We start from the raw sequence: 21,728 nt of genomic DNA, 5'->3' as shown, positions 1-21,728 counted from the left end.
TCTCATTTGACCTATTCTCCTTTCTCTTCTCTTCTCTTCTCCTTTCTCATCAATTTCTTTTTCTTCTTTCTTTTATTCATTTAACCATTAAGTCTCTCATTGAGTTGCTATCAGAGTAGAGAATATTGACTTTACTACTCTTTGCAAGAACATGAATAGTGAAAGGTAGCAGTCCAGAAAGGTATGTGGTAGGTGATGTGAAGACAGATTGTTGGATTCATAGTGTCTGATCAAGGAAGATTTATCTGCTGACCAGGGCATCGACTGAAGTCTAGGATTTTCTTTCTATTTTCAATGGAAAATCAGATCATAGTTTTCAAGGCGCCAGGTGAGGCTGGGTGTCAGGGGGGGCACCTTGTTGCCTAGTCGCCTAGGCGATGGATTTTTTTATATAGAAAACATAGATCCTAGGGTAGTTCCCTAGGTACCATAGCCATATTTCCTTAATAATTATTCATAATTTTCATAAGAAAAGTATAGAGTTCATGTTAAAGTATAGAAAATCAACATATTCATGAGAAGAAAAAAAAAGAAGGAAAAGAAAATTCAAAAAATATAGGGGCTGAACCCTTATTTTTGTTATGGGAAAAGAAGAAAAGAAGAAAAGAAAAATTATTAAGGAGATTCTTTTGTCTAGAATAATAGTATTTTGAAAAATATAGTAGTATTTTGAAAAATATAGTAGTATTTTGAAGTATTTTGAAGAAGGATGCACAAGAGAAGAGACCTCTTGAATTGGGAAGACAAATTCTTGTCTTCCACAAAGGAGAAAGGCAAACATATTTAACATTATTAAGGAGATTCTTTTGTCTAGAATAATTATGATTTAGTAATATGGAATTTAAACATCATTAATTACATATTCATTACATAACAAAAATGGATCAAATGAAAGCATCATATACAAAGATTATTTGCACCATTAATAAATGAAAAGAAATGCCATCATTGAACTTTGGAAGGTAATCGGAAAAAAAAAAAGCATTTGCACATCATTTAAAGTTGAAAGTGTACTGTAACAACTGTAACAATGTTAAAAAGGCCAGCTACTTACTTGGAACTATGGCGCTGATCTGACCTGGGGGACCAGTTGAACTAACACCTAAATAAGACAGTGATGCACCTTTCAATTCTTCAAATCTACTTAACTTGTCTTGAACTTTATTTTTTCCAACAAGTTCTATAGCTACTCGCTTGTTTCTTTCTGAAAGTACATACATTTCATCTAGGACAAAAAAAAAATCAGAAGCATTATATTCATATTCAGACAATCATAACAAAAAAATAAAATAAAATATTCAAACAATTTTTGTTTGGAGGAAAGGATTACAAAACAATTAACGAAAGCACCCTCATAATTCTAACAGAAGAAAGATAGGTGCAAAATTAAAAGGTTCATGCTAAACTGAGAAAGAACAAATGAATTCAAAATACAAAGTGTACTTAAGAAATCATTACAAAGCACCTAGAACTCTACTTTTTATAGTAAACAAAAAACAAAATCATTAAAAGAACAAAAAATGTATACAAGTAGTATACACAGCCCAAGCAACCATGCAACACCACTGAACCCCCAAACAAAAAATAAATAAAGCATCTAACAAAACCAGACTCCAACCACCACTACCACCACCATCATCATCATCTAAGAATTACCCCAACCATATAGGGCTGGCTACATGAATCCTGTATAGCCATTCCATTCTGTTTAGTGCCATAACCATTATTAAATTATGAGTAAACTGCCTCCACCATCATCAGAAAAAACCTTGCTGACAATACAATCTTATTAGCAACAGTCTTCCACAAACCAAACAAAGGAAAAAAAAAGGTTAATAAGCAAAGAAGAAGGTAGGAATCACTGGCATTATTACAAGGGTTAAAGCTAGCCAAACAACTAGGATGCAGACATGTTGAAGTGGAAGGGGAGTAAAAAGTAGTAATTTCATGGGCAACAAATAGCAGCCACACCCCATGGACGTTTAAACATGTGATTAGGGAAGTGGAGAAGATTGCCGGAGGTCGAGGCTGAATTTAAATGGGACCGTAGAAGTGCAAATGGGCTAGCTGATGGATTAGCAAAACAAGGGGCATTGAGACAGCAATTATTTTGGGCTACATTGTAATGAGAGATGAATAGAGTGAAGACAAGGGACCAACAGTCCCATCATCAAATTGTATAAAATGTTTACAATCTGAATCTGAATTTTAATAAAACACATATTTACAGATCAAAAAAAAAACAGAAGCATAGTCCTTCAATTGCCTCAGACAACAAATCATTCACTCCACCCAATACCCAGCTTAGCTAAACAATTTCCAACACCTTTAAACAACAAACACTCAGCCACCTTAATCTGGCAGCTCATCCACCCACATTACCCAAAGGATCATGTTCAGACAACATCCTGGCCTCCTGGTTTAAATTTTTGTAATTGTTAACTCACTCTCTAAGTACTAATTCCATAAACTCTGTTTTTCTGAAAAAGGTAAAGTATCGTATTAATCAATCCAAAATAAATTTCCGGTTTTATTTTTTGAACTTTACATATATAGCATGTTAAACTTGCTAGTGGTAGCTTGTCTTAACACTGTAGGTCACAAGCCCAAATAAGGGAGGACTATTCTGTCATTTTTTTCTTTGATAAGTGAAATTTTATTAGAGCATTAAATGAAACAGTACAAGCATCCCTTGGAGAGGCATAAGATGTGACCTCACACTATAACATAAAGGAAATAAACAAATTAGAACTGTGCCCAATACAATTGATTTGTATTCACCCCTTGCTTAGCTAAAGCATCTGCCATCCCATTAGCCAACCTCCTCAGTCCTCACCAATTTGTCCTACGGTTCATGCCTCTAGTAAACCATTTGAATTTCTTCATCTCATCCCTAAAACACCAAATTAAGTCATGTGCAATCTTTACTCCTTGTAGAGAATCCGGTCAGCCTCTCCTGGTGGTTCTTTTACTTGTGCTTATTTTTTTAATACTCTCCAACTTTCCAATGATTTGGGGGAGAACTTTCCAGTGAAAGAGATTTGGAGTAAGCCTATCCCACCCAAAGTGCAAGCCCTGTGCTGGGAAGTCTTCCTAGGAAAGATAAAATATCTGTAATTTTCTACAAAAGATAAGGCCAAACATGTGCCTCTCTCCCCATTTGTGCTTCTACAAAGCTAGTGGTAAAACTTTTAGCCCCCGAGAGCTACCTTTTACTCATCTAACATTGCCTGAAAGCTTCATTTAACCTATCTTCTTTCAATGTTCTAAATGTAGCTTTAGTAAAATCTCCATCACCTAAAAATAAATGCCCCAAAGGTTTCATAACCTTTTGATGCAGACATGAAAGCAGAGAAAGAATCCTTAGAAAATGGATATCAAGATTCTTCATTTTCTTGAGACGATAGCAAGTTCATAATTTTCTGTTTGTTTGTACTTTGGTATTTTTAGCTGTTAGTGTCTTAGAATTTGAGTTAAATGTCAATTTTCTAGAAATTTACTTTTCGTATTAAAAATTAAAATTACTATATATGGTAATTATCAAGCTTATTACCTAAAGTAATTCCTGTAATTGCTATTCATAGTAAGACCACGATTTACTGTGATGAAAATCATAGTAATATCATATTTAAAAAAAAAAATAACCATAGTAATAAAAAGGGAGTCTTAGCTTCCCTATAGAATTATTTGGAGTTTAATTTCTTGGAATCACAAAGCTCTCAAAGAGGGACATTATCCAATGCTGCTCCCAGCTATATGAGATCTTGGGAAGGGTGGACTGGATGGCATGTTGATATAAATGAAGATCAACCATGCCATAATGAAGAAAATTAAATTTTGATTACCAGAAAGAAATCACAGCTTTCATTAATATTAAAAAGGAGAAAAAAAAAAGCAAGAAATCACCGGTTTTCATTTTAAGCATACTTGATTACAAGAAAATTCATACTTGAGTTGGATTTCCTTGCATACCCTCCTCTTCCTTGGTGGAATTGCCTCGGTATCGGAGTTCAAGTGCCTCTACAAATGAGATACCTCCGCTCAAGTTCTGGGGCCGGACGAAGGAAGCCGATTTCTCGCCTTTCGCCTGGAAATACCGAACTCCATTAATGGACCCATCGTGTTTTCCTTCTCCATTATCCCAATCAACACCGACCCAGATCCCCGAATAGCCTTCAACGGGTCCGATGTACATCACCATCCCAATTCTCCGATAATCACCGACGCTGTGAACTCTTTGCCCGATTTTGAACCCTATCTTCTCCACGGCGGCAATAGACGCTTCAGCATTTTTTGCAGAAACGCAGACCTTTTCAGATTCAGAGAAATCCTGCATTTTCTGTATAGCATAGTGAGAGCTACCATGTGGGAGTAGAAATTTGATGAGTTCAGTAATCAGTACATTGGAATTACAGATAACGTCAAGGATTCTACGGTACTCCGGATCGAACTCGCATAACAGTCCTGCGGGTTCACCTGAAATCGCGACACCTTCGAAGACTGCTTCAGAATGGACAACGAGCTCTTGTCGTCAACGTTTTCCAACCTCAGTTGAATCGGGTGGTTGAACCGATTAACTCATCACCGGGCCATGTTTCCTGGTTCATTTAACCCCTGAACCATTGATTTTAAAAAGGATAAATTTCTTAAACCACTCTTATGATTTAGCTAATTAACTAAGTATATCTTTATTGTTTAAAAATTAACTAACACTACCTATTTCTAACAATTGAATAATACTTCTCTTACCGTTTGCCCCTTCGAAACGCCTCACCAAGTGCACCCAGATGCTTCCAAGGTGAGTGACGGGCGTGACCAAGCGGAGAGGATGCCTCGACAATGGTATCTCCTTTTCCAATTAGAACAAACAAAGAGAAAGGAAATGAACTGAAGATCCAGAAGGTGATGAGCACAATGAGGTGCTTGGTGGGTATTGAGATGCTGACACGATAAGAGACGTTTGCCCGATGTTGTTGGTCCTACTCTTGAACTTCTTCTTGCAGGCTGGACTTGCAAAGAAGAGGAAGGTGATCCCTTAAAAGAAAACTGAAGGAGCTCCGATTTGTCTCGCTTATTCACTGTTAACAGCTTATCTACGTCATGCCCGAACTCATATGGCAAAAATCTCTTAGCAGTTCTGACGAAGCTAATGGCATCAATGAGGGTGAGCTGGCCTTAGATGCACTTCCCTCCTATAGCTGATATCACCACATCAATTTTGTGATCTTTTAATATCTTCTCCATTAAATCACGGTCATCCATGGTACCGTGTAGGATGATGGCTCCTTCGTCTCGGAAAGCTTCGATGAGTTTGGCCTTGGAAGGACTGATTGAACTGGGACGGATAAGAACATAGGTGGTTCTGCCGGTGGCCCCTTTCAACTTTAACCTGCATCTCACGAAGAGCAGCTACTTCTTCTTCCATCTCCATCAACCGTTTCTTCATCTCATCCAATTCCTACAACCCTGGAAAAAAAATCGAGACTTATATGTTATGCCACCCAGAAGTTCTTCCATACTATTCTCCCTTTGAAATGCCTCAATAGGCACACCAAGCTCGCTAACCACAACCGCCTCCATGCATAGGAACAATCTGGATCGGCAATGATTGGTTTTGGTGAATGATGATTTCTAAGAGAAAACCAGAGCTGAGAGTATAGAAATTATGCTTATAGATCGATAAGTCGTTGCCTAAACATCCATATCTACCTTTGGATGCCAATGCCTAAGATGTCAGTGTCGGTGCCAAAGGGGACAATGAGATATTTCGTTGGAACCGGTGCCGGTGCTGATTGGGTATTTTAGAAATTATAACAGTCACTTGATACACATTTGATTGGTTTATGATGGAACATTAATGGTAAGGGAAGTATTAGTCAATTGTTAAAAACAGTAGGGGTAGTATTAGTCAATTTTAAGAATAGTTTAAGAAATTTATCTTTTTAAGAAAATAATAGGGTAAAATACATAAACCTCCCCTGAATTTTCTGACAATCATAAAAACTTCCCCTATGTTTTCGCTTTAGCAAAAACCTTGCCTATGTTTTCATTTTATCAAAAACCTCCCTTTACTTTTTAGAAAAATATGCAACTACCTCCCTTCCTAACAGAAAAGCCAACATAATGTGTTTGGTTTTAAATGCCTATTTTGCCCTTATGCCTGTCTATTTAGAGTACATTTATTAAACCATCCTCCAACACGCTATTCATTTTCTTCCCAAGAACTGATAACCAAGAGTTTGCGTTCTGTAGGGGTGTCCATGAAAAACCAAAAAACCAAACTGAACTGAGAAAATCAAACTATAAAATGCGGTTAATTGAACCGAACGATTTGAAATTTTTGAAAAACCAAAGGACCGATTCGATTTTCGGTTAACCTACAAAAAACCGACAGTTAATTGAACTGATTGGTATATATATTTATATGTATATTTTATATATATTTAATATATGCCACATATTTTCTATATATTATATGTAAATATATATATATATATATATATATATATTCATTGTATATATAAATATATACTTACGTTATATTTATAATAATATATTTATAAAAATATTATATATGTTATATATTTATATTGTAAGAAAACCCTATTCGATTCTAGGTTAAAGTAGAGAAGAAGAAAATAAAGAAAGAAGAAGAAGAAGAAGAAAAAGAAGAGAAGGGTTCGACCAGATTAGGAAGTAGAAAATCAATCCTCCCTAGCCGACCCACTTGTATTTATTTCAAATAATAGAGTTACAAGAAAGACCATATTGTCCCTCATGAAAGATGGGAGACATAACTTAAACTTAAATAAAATAGACCTTTCACTCTCAAATAGATAAACCAAAATGACCAAAATACCCCTAATTCATGTATTCTAACACTCCCCCTCAAGCTGGAGAGTATATGTCATATAGTCCCAGCTTGTCACAAATATAATCTCTCAAACTGATTTCTTGAGCTCACATGAGATGTGGTTATCACTCCACTTATCACTTTCTCTCTTACGAAGTGATAATCAACCTCAATATGCTTAGTTCTCTCATGGAAGACTGGGTTGAAAGATATGTGAACAGCAGCTTGGTTATCACAGTATAGTTTCATGGGTTTATCAACTGAGAACCCCATCTCTTGTAGCAAGTTCTTCAACTATACTAGTTTACATTTGGTATGAGCCATAGCCCTGTACTCAGCTTCTACACTACTCCTTGCCACCACTGTTTGTTTCTTGCTTTTTCAAGTTACAAGATTGCCACCAAGGAAGGTACAATACCCTGTAGTTGATCTCCTATCTGACATAGAACCAGCCCAATCAACATCTGTGTACCCTACTATCTCAAGGGTCCTACCACTTCGGTATAGAAAACCACGACCTGGAGCACCCTTCAGGTACCTAACAATCCTTAGAACTGCTTCCCAATGAGGAATCCGGTGATGTTGCATAAACTGACTCACCATACTCCCAGCAAATGATATATCTGGTCGGGTAATGGTCAAGTAGTTCAACATTCCCACCAACCTCCTGTATTTTCCAAGATCATCAAACTCTTCACCTGCATCAAAACTCAACTTGGCATTGAGTTCCATAGGAGTCTCTGCTGGTTTAGCACTTAACAACCCTGTTTCTTCAAGTAGGTCAAGAACATATTTTCTCTGACATAAGTTAATTCCATATTTTGACCTTACAACCTCTATTCCTAGGAAGTACTTCAGCTTACCCAAATCTTTCGTATTGAAGTGGTCCTATAGGAATTTCTTCAACTTGTCGATTCCGTTACTGTCACTCTCAGTTATGACAATATCATCTACATACACCACTAGCAAGATTTTCCCATCTTTTGAGTCATGGTTGAACACAGAATGATCTATCTGGCACTGTTTCATCCCAAAGTCTTCCACCACTTCACTGAACCTGCCAAACCAAGCACGTGGAGATTGTTTCAGTTCATAAATTGCCTTTTTGAGTCTACAGACCTTACCATCCTCCCCCTGAGCAATAAACCCTGGTGGTTGCTCCATATATACTTCCTCAATGAGATTACCATGTAGGAAGGCATTTTTGATGTCACGTTGTACAAGAAGCCAATCATACATAGCAGCTAATGAAATCAACACCCGAACTGAACCAATCTTAGCCACAGGAGAAAATGTCTCCATATAGTCCACACCATACAGTTGAGAATAGCCCTTGGCCACTAACTTGGCCTTCAATCGCTCCACACTGCCATCTGGAAGATACTTCACTGTGTATACCCACTTACACCCAGCAGCATGCTTACCAAGAGGAAGAACAGTGAGTTCCCACGTGTGATTGTGTTATAGAGCAGAGAGTTCCTCTTCAATGGCTTGCCGCCACCCTGAGGAGGTAAGAGCTTCCTGGACAATCTTGGGAAAGGAAACAGATGATAGCAATGATATAAAGTTGCGATGAGAAACAGAAAGGTGAGCAGCTGAAACATAGTGTGAAATAGGATGAGAAGTACAAGTACGTTTACCTTTCCGCAGAGCAATAGGAAAATCAAAATCTGAGGGAGAAGAAGCAATAGCTGGATCTATCGACGATGGCTGAATTGGAGGAGGGGCCAATGCTCTTCTGTGGGTATACACTTGTGTGATTGTCGACCTCTCAATAGTAACTGGCATGGGATGTGAATCTGCAGCAGGAATGGGAGCCACAGGAAGGGGATCCGCAACAAGGACGAGAAGGGGATCCCATGGTGCTCTAAGTATTGTTGAAATGGTGATGAGTTGTACTCTTTGGCATTATCAGAGTGAAGAATTTTAATATGAACACCAAATTGAATGCGTATTTCAGCATAAAATTTTTGAAAAATAGACAACAATTCATTACGATCTTTCATAAGATAAATCCATGTCATCCTTGAAAAATCATTAACAAAAATTACAAAATACTTATAGCCATTGTATGACATCACTTTGATCGGACCCCAGACATCAGAATGAACTAAAGAAAAATGACTCAAGATACGACTATCAACTCTTGGACTAAAACAGACTCTATGATGTTTTCCTAGTTGACACGACTCACAATCCAAAGATGAAAGATGATTCAAGGAAGGGACCAACAACTTTAGAGCCTTGAGAGAAGGAGGACCAAATCTGCAGTGCCATTGAAGAGGAGTAAGAGATGGCTAAAAAGCTACTAGAGGGCCACCACCATCAAGGTAATACAATCCACCTACCTCATGCCCTCCACCAATCTTCATCCCCATCTTAAGATCTTGAAATACACAAGAAGAGGGATAAAAGGTTATAGAACAATTAAGGGACTTGGTTAATCTACTAATAGACATAAGGTTAAAGGGGAACTTGGGAACATATAAAACGGATGATAAAGACAAGGAGGAGAGATCAACATCACCAACACCATAGATGGGAGATGTAGAACCATTAGCAAGTGTAACTGTTTGAGATGTAGAGGGCCGAGAAAGGGAAGAAAATACATTAGGAGTCCAGACATATGGTTTGAGGCTCCGGAGTCAATGATCCAATGTGGGGGCTTGGAAGCTAAGCAAGCCATACCTGAATGGGCAAGGGTAGCGGTGTTCTGCTGAGATGTCTGAAGGAACTGCTCATATACTGCATGGGGTACATTCACCATTTCCTTCCCAGAAGCACCAATAGATGTGGAGGGAATCAGATCAGTTTGCTGGCTTTTGGTAATTGTATTACTACCCTTAGTCATAGCATGGTTAGCCCAAGTGTTGGGTGGACCACGTAAATCATAGCAGAAATTAACTATGTGCCCCTCTAAGCCACAGTGTGTACACTTCCTAAGGGCATTACTTCTTCCTTTACCACGACATCCCCCTAAGTCTCGACCTCCACTCCGGCCACCAGCACGGTTAAACATAGGACCACCACAGTTGTCTGGAAGTCCACTACTACCACCACCACCTCTATTTCTACGGCCACCCCCTTTAATCACCATGAAACCAGATCTGTCCGAGAGAGAGGAATGCTCTACAGACTCAATAGATGTCCTCTTAAGACGGGCAAAAACTTCTTCAAGTGAGGGAAGAGCAGACCCCCCAAGATTTGTGCTCGGACAGGCTCATACTCAGCCTTCAAACCCACTAGAAACCTTGTCACATCAAGTTGTTCACGTTGCTATTGTTCAATCTAAACATCCAATGTCAGAGGATGACACACATTGAACTCATTTCGGATATTCCTCAGATTTGCATAGTATTCCTCCAAGCTTTGACTGCCTTGCTTCAGATTAAAGTACTCTTGGTACAACTGATACATCCTAGTTGTATTGTCTTGTCTGGAGTATAGCTTCTTAGCATGATCCCAGATTTCTTTAGTTGTATCTAGGAACATAAAGTTCACACTAATTTTTGGTTCCATACTGTTCCATAGCCATGTCATTATTTGTGCATCTTCCTATTCTCAGTCACTGAACCCCGGAGAATCAGAGGAAGGTGTCTCCTCTCTCACATGTTTTACCTTTCTCTTGGCCTTTAAGAACACTTCCACAGATTTTTCCCATGGCACATAATTCTCACCATTCAGCTTAATAGATGTCATTTGAACGCTTAGGTAGTCCGGAGAAAGCATGACACCTGTTTTATTGTCATTCCCATCTCTAGCCGATGCCATCTTAACTAATTCACCTTCAAATATGCAACACAACCTCACACACTTCCACAAAACTTATCTCACTTACGGCACCACCAACTTCTTTAAATACACATTGCACATCAAATACTAAAGTTGAAATCACTCAGTCATTACATCAAACACCTGTACTGCACACAGTAGAACCATTCACCCACCAAAATACAAGGGCTGAAGTCACTCAGTCATTAAATCAAACACTTGTACTGCACACTGCAGAACTGTTCACACACCAGATCCAAGGGTTCACTTTTAAATATTCAGAATCATCAATACACCATTCAACACAATACAACTACCACCACACCACTGCTGTCGTGAACTTTAACAGTCGAAAATACCCTACTTTCAACACACATATGAGGTAAAACAGAGAAGAACAAGACTGATATGCATACTAGTCATTCCAAACCTCCACAACAAAAAATTTTGAACCAAAAAACAGCATTCACAATCCACTATTTGGGCAAAAAAACAACATTGTTCATACCTGTCCACAAACAACCCTCTTCGTATCATTGAATAGAGGGCGCCTAGTACACAACTTCAACGACCACCACCACAGTAACTGGAGGCATTCTCACCTCCAGAACCACAAAACGATGACTCCTTTTTGGCCCCTTGTCGAGCTTCCACTCAGACTAGCAAAAAATTGAGGAAAGCTGAAATGGTTGGCGGAAAACCCAGGAAGAAGACAGCAACAAGGAAGAATGAAAGGAGAACAAGGTTTTACCGCTCTAATACCATGTAAGAAAACCCTATTCGATTCTAGGTTAAAGTAGAGAAGAAGAAAAGAAAGAAAGAAAGAAAGAAGAAGAAGGGTTCGACCAAATTAGGAAGAAGAAAATCAGTCCTCCCTAGCCGACCCACTTGTATTTATTTCAAATAATAGAGTTACAAGAAAGACCATATTGTCCCTCATGAAAGATGGGACACATAACTTAAACTTAAATAAAATAGACCTTTCACTCTCAAACAGATAAACCAAAATGACCAAAATACCCCTGATTTGTGTATTCTAACATATATAATATATATTATAAATATAAAAAACCGAAAAACCGAAGAACCAAAATGGTCAAAAATCAAAACCGACAGACTGGTTATTCGGTGGTACAGGTTTGGTTTCGGCTTGGAGAAATAGAAAAATTGGTACTAGCGGTTCGGTTTGAAAAAATTGCCACTAAACCATGGACACCCCTAGCATTTTGTGCACCCATGGGTTCATGGGATACATGAACCCACCAATGAGAAGCAACCATGTCGGTTGTGGGACATTGAGGGTAACATTAACGGGTCTTTGGCCGTTAATCTGAAGTGACTGGTTTAACCAGACACAAAATGGCAAAAATCGACCATTCCAAATTTTGTTCGGACTCTCACTCCTCCTTTCCTCCATCCCATTTTTCTCTTCCACTGGACCCACCCCACAAGCACTTGAGAGCTCAACCGGCACTGACGTCAATCAACTCGAAAGCCACCAGCAACAAGAGGTTTTTCATTCGGTGGTACATTTTCTGGTTGTTCTTCTTCCTCCTCCTCCTCCTCCTTAATGTTCTTTCTAGTTTTCTTTTTTCAACAGATCAAAGGTGGGTTTACTAAAGAAGAGAATGGTGGCACACATCTCTTTCCGATGGAAATTATATTCTCTAACTCTCCAAATACAAAGCTGGTTTAGCCGAAGCTTGTTAGAGAAATTGGTCGTCGTACTTGTGATTTGGCATTGATGAATCAGATTTAGAGTTGAAATATTTGAGAGCTTAAGCTAAAGTAGTAGGAGCTTAACAAGAAAGTGAAGAAGAACAATTGAATAGAAGAAAACCCCTGAGATTGAAAATAATTTGTGCTAAACTTCTCAGCAAAAAAGTAGTGCCAAACTTTACTCTCGTTCTTGAAATGTTGTGTGACTCTTTGAATTATAGGCTGCGTTTGGAAGAGGTGTAAAACGTCATCAGTGTAAAAATAGTAAAATACATTGATGACACTTTTCACTGAACCGTATATATAATGACCATTGCATTTTGAAAATCGATGTAAAAAATGTAAAGTTTTACATCGATAAAATCAGTGTAGTTTTTACATCAATTATAGATGTAAAACTTTAAAGGTAATGAGGTTTTACATCTATTATCGATGTAAAATTACATTCCATCCAAACGCATGCAAAACTGAACCAAAGTGTAGTTTTACATCAATAATAATTACACTCTTTTACCAAACACATGCAAAAGTGAACCGATGTCAAATTTACATCGGTTCTTGATTTACATCGCATCCAAATGCAGCCATAGTTGTTGTTTTAAAACTAAGCACCCTTTTGGTTTAAACAGGTATAGGGTCTAATTGGAATGGAAATGGTGATTCTAGCTCTTTGTTGGGTTAACCAAATATGCAGGGGAATAGGTGATTCCGATTCCAACCACGGAACCAAATTGACCCTGAAATTTTTTATGCACAATCAACGGTAATAAGCCCAAATGTCAAAACCATGCTCAAATAACGAAGGTTGTGATTCCCAAAACTAGGAGAGTCGTGATCTGGTATTGAATAAAAACCGTCGAAGATGGCATAAGTATGCAAGGCCACTTCGACGACGACGACGACGACAACAAATAAGAAGAAGAAGAAGAAGGCTAGAAAATGTACCACCGGATGAAAGCCCTCTTGCCATCGGTGGCTTTCGAGTTTACTGATGCCGGTGTGGGTTGAACTCACCGGTGCTTATGGGGTAGGGTTCGATGGAAGAGAAAATTGGGAAGGAGGAGTGAGAATTGTCATTTGTCATTTTGTGTCTGGTTGAACCAGCCACTTCTGGTTAATGGCCAAAGCCCTGTTAGTGTTGCCCTCAATGTCGCCCAGCCAACATGGTCGCCTCTCATTGGCGGGTTCACGCATCCCGTGAACCCACGGGTGCATAGAACGCAGACTTGATAACCAAAGTCGTCAACTCTCTCTCTCTCTCTTTGCCTTGGCCTTCTGTCTGACCTTGGATACATGAAGCTACATCTCAGCTTCTGCCACTTTTGCCTTCCTAATCTCGTGCGCCAACTCTACTAGATCGAGTCTCTGCCAGTTCCTTCTCCATCTGCAATTTCACGAACACCCACCACCAGACAAGGAAAATAAGAAACATGGAAGGTGTTTTGGCCTCACCAGTTACTACAATGTGACCAGCCTGAGTGTGTCTCAAGGTATTTAGCTAACATATCTTGCATTTCGACTTCTTTGTCGTGCACTCTTGCTCCAATAATTCAAATGTTGAATATCAGATAAGATTAGACTTGCAAAGACGGGCAATTGGTGGAAGATGGTAGCTAACAAATCTGTCTCAAAGTATTTAGCTTACACATGCCAAGCATGTAAAAGTTGAATGTCCATGAAAGGGGGTGATTTTGGAGACAAAACATGAATTGGTGGAAGACGATGGCACACCTTATGTAAGTTGGAGTAGCGATGAGAGATGTCTGAGTCCCAATAGCACTTGTGGCACCCACCAATTTTGTTTAATTCCATGAGTTGAATCCCCTCTGACTTGTTACAATAGTAAAACTTTCACTTTCAACTTTGTATTGAGAAATCTGTTTTTCTTTCTTTTTAAAACTGAATTGTCCGAAGTAAACCCATGAATCAAATTAAGCTTCATGCCAAACTCATTACTGAATCATGAAGTAGTCAAAAATTACACTCAGGAAATTAAAATGTATTCATCGTTGACCCTTGAAAGGTATAGCAAAACTATTAGCTATTTTAGGCTTGAGTACCCATTTGGTCATTTGAATATAATAACAAGTTGTAGCCCAACTTGCAACCTTTTATTTTTCCTGTCAAGCAACTCCAGCTTGCAACCTTTCGTTTTTCCTGTAAACTATGTTTGAAGAGGGAGAGAGGGAATGGGGGCGATAGATTGATAAACCATGTCTCAAGCTCTTTAGAATTGATTTTGTTTGGGTAAATTTCTTAAACTACCCTTATGGTTTAGCTAATTGAAAATTGACCAATGCTAACCCTACTATTTTTGACAATTGACTAACTTCACAGTCATTAACATGCATCAAGAGAGATGTGAAAAAGACTATTTTACCCTCCACTATAGATTACTTGAATCTCTCCCTCTCCTTATTCTTTTTCGCGGAACTATCAAAACCGCTGAAACTGCTAGAACGATAGATGATGATCGGATCTCAGATCTCAGATTTGGGTTCCTTGAGAGATCTAGGTTCCTTGCAGATCTGAGAATTTGAGAGATAGTCAGATCTAGGTTCCTTACTCGGATCTCTCCCTATCATAATCCTCTTTTTCTGATTTTTCAAAGTGGAGTAAACATCGGTGACATAAGCACCGATGACATATTGACACTACCCCTACACTCCACTTCAAGGACAGCACTGACGACATCAGAAAAAGAGCAAGCTCTAAACCTGCAGGGATGACTCTAGGAAAGAGTCAGACATTCTTGTTCTTCTTCCTTATTCTACGCTTCTTGACTAGTCGCTTCCGTCGCAACCTTATCTTCTTTGCCAGTTTCATCCTCAGTTTCTGCTCATGCATCATCTGTAGCTTGGACTCTAAAGGAAGCGTTTCAATTGAAACATTCTCTTCCTTCCCTTCAGCTGCTGATTCTGCGCTCTCTGAACCGATTCCATCTATATCTGAGGAAGCCTGAACAATTACTGCTCCCCGTTCTTGAACTCCCAAGGATAGAAAATTTTGAACTCCATTGAAAGACTTTGGTTGCATACCAATGCATTTCTTTTGCAACCTGGACACTGAATGCCATATACAATACAAACACAACTGTAATTGCCCTAAAATGGGGATAGAGATACTGAGGAAGAAAAGAAGGAATTTTGAGCATCAAAAGAGAACCCAAATGAAAAAGTTAGACAAAAATGCACAATCGAGATGAAATGTTTTTTTTTTGGATAAATATAATCGAGATAAAATGTTGAGGTTTGGACCCAAAAGTATTTAAAAAAAAAGACCAAAAACTTATGGGTAATGGGGAAATAACTGTAAAACAATAACAAATTTAACAGAGAAAAATGTTAATTTTGCAAAAAAAAAAAAATTGAAAACTTCTAGTAATGCAGTCAGTCAGAAATGGAGAACAAGTACAAGAAACCTAGAAACATATGTACATCTAAGCTTAATAAACTTTACTCTAGTGTACCAGAAAAATGGAAAGAGAAAGGAGACAAATAGAAAAGAGCATACTTCAAACAAAAAAAGAAGAGAGTTCAAAGGCATCTTGTATAGATTCTTACTCGGTGTTGCTGTAATGGCCATTGACGGAGACGAAGGATAAGAAGCAGAGGAGAGGGAGGGAGAGAACAAGAGGAGACCCATCTCTCATGCTGTTTGGGTAGAGTTTCGCATAAGCGAACTCTTTTCTAGACAATGGGCCATCCTATTTTGGCCCTGATTTGGAGAGAGTGTGTGAGAGAGAGGAGCCAGAGGTGGAGGGGGCTAACACAGCGACAGGTTAAGGATCGAACCAGTTCGATTTACTGTTGAAAGGAAGAATATAGTAAGGGTAAAATTGGGTTTTAAAAAATATGCATCACCAGCTGTATACAAAGTTAACAGATGCAAGGTAAAGGTAGAGTTGATCAATTGTCAGAAGGAATAGCATTAGTTGATTTTCAAACAGTAGGGATACACTTAGCCAATAAGCTAAACCATAAGGATAGTTTAAGAAATTTACCCATTTTGTTTAGGAGAAAGGCAATGGGTATGTGTGATGAAAGGCCGACGACTCTGGTTCTTAGTTTTTAGGATGAAAATGAATAACATTTTGGAGGAAGAGCAAAATAGGCATTTTAAAAAATGAATACATTAGGTTGACTGTTCTATGTAGGAAGGGAGATAGTTTTATATTCCGTAAAAAGTATAGGGGAGGTTTTTTGTTAAAGTGAAAACATAGGGGAGATTTTATGATTGTCAAAAAACTTAGGGGAGGTTTTTGTATTTTAGCCAAAATAACAAAAAGAAAGAAGATTCGGTTAACAATCTGGTGACCAAGTTGATTAAACCAGCCAACCGGGAAACCATTGACACTCGATCAATGACTCATTGACTCACAAGTCAAACACCAAGTCTTTTTTATGTTTTTTATTTTTCTGTAATCTTAACCATTTCATTATTTCTAGATAGAGCTTAGACAAATATGAGAACAAAGGGGACTTCCATAATGATCATCCAATTACAAGAGATATTATGGTTACAACTAGACCTGTTCATGGGTCGGGCCGGGCCGGGCCAAGCTCGGGCCGGGCTTTTACTGTGTATTAACAAATTTTTTTAAGGCCCGAGCCCGAGTTCGGCCCGACCATCGGGCCTACAATTTGGGCCCGAGCCCGGCCCTCATAAAAAGCCCAAAGCCCAAGCCCGAAATTTAACCTATATTATTATTATTATTATTAATGTTGAAGCAGCTGAATAAAGAGAGAGATAGATTGAAATTATAAAGAAAAGAATAATATATATATATATATTAAATTATAAATATATATTTTAATAAATATTATATTATTTATATAATATATAAAATACATATTATATATTTTATAAATTATATAATACTGCATCGGCTCGGGCCGGGCTTTTTTGACAAATCCCGAACCCGGCCCGAAATACAATCAGGCTTACTGTGTTAAGCCCGAGGTCAGGCCCGCGGGCCTAATTATATGACCAAGCCCGGCCAGGCCGTCGGGCTACCCGGCCCATGAACGGGTCTACTTACAACTGACGAGATTATGTAGGAGAGACGAATAACTAACACCCCCTCGAGCTGAAGCTGGGGAGCCACGTTGTTTTTGTCTCGAAGAAGACTGAACCAAGTAACATGAAAAGGTTTGGTGAAAACGTGGGCAATCTGATTGATTAAGAATAAAAATCGTATCCACCAAATTTGTTTCTTACGACTGGGTTAGATGGTCAAAACTTTTTTTTTCTATGAATAATTTTCTAAAATAATTAAATAAATGAAACAAGTGATGCTGATGTGTCGTGGTATGTTTAAATGTAGAGAAAGTTATGTAGAACGGGTTGCACAGAGATCCAATCTCCAATATCAGTGACTCCTACTGACAGTGATTATTGAATACACTAGTGTATGGTGAAAAGATAAAATATCACGTCAAATCGATACTGATTAATACACTGGCGTGTTCAAAAATCACTTGAGGGTCACTGAGCTGTTCTGCGAGGAATCTTTTCTCCTCTCCTCCGCCGAGCCAAGCATCCCACTGGCGACCTCATTGCAAACTGGCGTTTTGTGAACATGAAATCTATCAACGACGGTAGATTTTCGAACCCCCCCTCTCCCAAACTAGACTCCACCCCTATGCTTTTTTGTCCTTCACCATGAAGAAAAGGAAAACACCCCATCAGTCGACAAAAGGGACCCATCAGACAAAACCTCCTTCAAAAACAAAAACAAGGTTTAAGATCAAGGGAAAGAAAAGCTTGTGAAAATTGTCAAGCATTCTTATTTTGAATCTCTTTGCATTTTTGTAAAAATTCGGTTTAACTTGTTTGATAGGTATATATCATTTAGATTCTCTTGAATACTGGTCATCAATATTGCACATATACAAGTTTTATAACTCTCTCTCTCCCCCGTATTGTAAAACCTACAACTCGTTCAAACATGTTTTTCTTCGGTCAGATTTCTTTCTATATATATTTAGCATGTTTTTCTTCGATCAATTGATTTGGGGTGTGGTGTCTGATCAAGAACTACGAATAACAGGGGGTTTTTGGAATTTGGTTGGAATTGAGTCGCAGAGAGAGAGAGACAATATGTGATGACCTCCGATTGTTTCTTACGCCGGTTTGTAGTGGGGTCGTCTGTGGGATGCTTATGGATTAGAGCTCTGTGGAGGAGAGAAGAAAATGGGAGGGAATTCAAAAATCCCAAATGACTTAAAATGGGATTTTGTCCTTTTGTGTCCGGTTCAATCGGATTCCTTCGACTAACGTGCAAACTCCCTTAACGTTAGTGATTTTCTAAGTTGTCGACGTACTCATTTCTGATTGGAGGGTTCACGCAAGGATGTGAACTCCTATCATTGTCTGCAAAGCAATTTCATTTTTATTAGTACAAATGAGAGTTTTGCAAATTCTGGTTTATATTTGCTTCCGATTTTTCTTTATTTTGCTTTTATTGTTATTTTATTTTCTTTGCATTGCAAAAAAAACAAAACAAAGTGAAATCTACAATGAATTCTCATACTTTTGCACCAAAGCAAATAAATTGCACTACAAAGTAAACAAGGCCTAAAGACTTCAGCCATGATCCTCTCTCTCGGGCTTGGGCCAAGCTCAGGTTAATCAATTAGCCCACACCAAAATCTAATATATATTATGCATGTATGCATTCATGTATGGTTTACCAAAAAATATGCATATATACATGTATACATGCAAATACATGCCTATATATGCATACATGTATGCAAATAGTTGAGCTAAGCTTCAGTTGGGATAAGGCCAGGCTGGGCTTGAGCAACCTAATTGACTAGGTCTAGGCCCAATTCAAAAGTTTGAGCTTTTTAATTTTTTTAGGCTGGGCCTAGGCTTAGTCCATTAGCATCATCTCCCTATTGTTCATTTAACATTTTTTTTAAATAGTTTTTCCATCTTTGTTTGATTTTCTCACCTTTTACCAATATTCTTTGATCTTCATCTTTAATGCATCTAGTATGGCTTAAATCTCTACATTTCCTTTCTCTTAGCTTTGCTAGTTTATATATTCATTTTTTCCCTTTTTAATGCTTAATTTTTTGTAAAGCTCATCAAATCCTCCATGTACTATATCATATCTTACACTTTTTTCTCTACATGCCTATTTAAGTATCTTACTATAAAAATATTCTCTTTATTTAGAAAATTTGGATTAATCCAAGTTTTCTCAAAATTGTCTTAATGTTCTCTTTATGTTAATGATTTCTCACATAAAACAAGTTTAATTAAAATTATTGTATCCCCAAATCTTTTAACATTTATAATTTCATTTTTAAATCCTTATATACTATTATTACTACACCATTTCTATTATTTACCTCTTTCGTATATATCATAATTTGTCCCCATCAATTTTTGTAGCTTTTATCCTTCCATTTAGTTTATTGTAGGCATGCAATATTAACTATTCTTTTCTTCATAGTGTCTACTAATTTCATAATTTTTTTCTCTGTTGATGCTCCTGCATTCCAAGTAGCTAAACAAAATCGTGTTTGTTGGACTAGCTTTGTTACTTGCCCTTATGTAAAAAGATGTAAGAACCTTTGCTCATTTACCATAATTGAGTGTTACATTGGTGGATCACTTATGGAGATTATCCTAACATACCCTTGCCTACTTAACACTACACTCGAGTTAGGCTGCGCACATTATTTCTAGAACACCCTAGTATGAGCATAGAATGACAAATTGGGATCCATATCATGAGAGTTTGGCAAAAATTTTTAATGCTAACCGCCAAGCTCACACTAGCAGAAATTCTTGAAAAGAGTTAAAGGTTACTGTTTTATTTTATTTTGTAGATTGCTAATAGAATCTCTCTTTGAATCAATTAATGCCTTGGATTATGTTTTTATTTCATTTCATAGATGATGGAAAGTTAGATGTGAATAGAAAATTACTGTGGTCTTTCATCTCTCCCAAACAATTCAAGTGGTTGGACTAGTTTATTGTAATTTCCTCCAAATTTTCCTATAATTTTTTGTTGTAATTTTATGTACTTGATTGCAAGGTTCAAAATATCGCAACGTATCGGGCCATATCGGCCGATATGTATTGTTTTAACAAGAACCCGATACACAGAACGTGTATAAATCCTTTATTCAGTTTATTTTCGTATGTATCAACTTATGCGGGCCCGTATAGGCCTGTTTCGGATCTGTATCAATCGATAGGGGCCCGAAACACTCCGATACAGTTCAATACATTTGATCGTTTCGGTTCATCATTAATTTCATTAATCAATATTTAATACTGAATCTCTCATTAATGTTGTTACTCCTGTATTTAAGTCTACTTTCTCTTTCATTAATTAGTTAATTACTCCAAAGAAAATTTAAATTTAGATTTGAATTTTAGCGCCTAATTCAAATTCTCTCATTAATTCCTTTAATTAATGATCCCCTCTCATTAATTTCATTTTGTTAGTGTAAAAACTTCAAATTTTAGCTATAGGAAGATTGAACCTTGGTCACTTGAGTTTAACAACCACAAGTTCGCCAATGAGCCACAAATATTTGTTTGCTATGATCATATGTATTTTTAATTTTAAGTAAATCTTCACTTTTCTTAATGAGTGATAAGTGTTTATTAGTAAATGCTAGAATTAATTATTGAAATTTAATAATTGTGTCCTAATATGTCCTGATAAGTAAATCTTCACTTTTCAACGGTTACTAATTATGTCATGATATGTCCACTTTATATAAACTATTAAATTATGATTTTTTTTACATTTAAATGACTTATTTACAATCATATAAAATTTATAAATATTGTTAGTAATATATTTTTAGAATTTATTTGAATTTTCTACTATATTTATGCGTATCTTGATTTTTCGTTCATATCCATATGTATCCAAAGCATATCCCGATACATCTCTTAAAATTGTTTTTCCAATACACCTTGTGTTTCCGATACTTTAAACGTTGCTTGATTGATGTAGTAGGGTTAATGGGATTGTAAGGGGCAGATCACATAAGATCTGGTTTCCCCTGCAAATTTATTTTTATTTTATTGAATTTAGAAAATTAGTTTTTTTTTTGAGAAATTCCATTATAACAAGTTTGTAATGGCAATGGCATCAGAGTAGAATGGTACGTGGTATGGATAACCAATTAGGACCAAGATTTTAATGTAAAGAACTTAGTTTCTATTTATAGCAGTCAAGGATCAACTCCAAATGCCAAATGGGGCAATAGGAGGAGATCTAGTTGTTTTGTTTTGACATTTTCTTTTCAATTTTATTTTCTCTTCCCATGACGATTTAGGACAATATTTTTTCTAGACTAATTTGCATGTGGTGATCTCACTTGGGGCTCACATTATAGATTTGTCC

The 21,728-nt window shown here is 37.4% G+C and overlaps 1 protein-coding gene across 6 annotated transcripts in view; it reads right to left on the bottom strand.

The window, feature by feature from the left end:
• Positions 1-16,071, bottom strand: part of PFI (tubulin folding cofactor E / Pfifferling (PFI)) — a 94,487-nt gene extending 78,416 nt beyond the window's left edge. Inside the window, exons 1-4 of one of the 6 annotated variants that reach the window (XM_088886986.1) lie at positions 4,750-5,593; positions 4,477-4,614; positions 3,973-4,330; positions 1,055-1,225 (exon numbers count right to left, since the gene is read on the bottom strand). In XM_088886986.1, the coding sequence (XP_088743112.1) occupies positions 1,055-1,225; positions 3,973-4,201 (400 nt within the window). In that variant the 5' untranslated portion in view covers positions 4,202-4,330; positions 4,477-4,614; positions 4,750-5,593. Of the gene's footprint in view, positions 1-1,054; positions 1,226-3,972; positions 4,615-4,749; positions 5,594-15,906 lie in introns of those variants that run through there. The other 5 variants (XM_010247834.3, XM_010247833.3, XM_088886987.1 and 2 more) reach the window with 5 other exon arrangements.
• Between the last annotated feature and the right edge of the window lie 5,657 nt (positions 16,072-21,728).

This window comes from Nelumbo nucifera, chromosome 5 (genome assembly GCF_055504915.1).
Source record: "Nelumbo nucifera cultivar China Antique chromosome 5, China Antique-T2T, whole genome shotgun sequence".
Classification (NCBI taxonomy): domain Eukaryota; kingdom Viridiplantae; phylum Streptophyta; class Magnoliopsida; order Proteales; family Nelumbonaceae; genus Nelumbo; species Nelumbo nucifera.
This window is presented reverse-complemented; position numbering and strand designations above follow the sequence as displayed.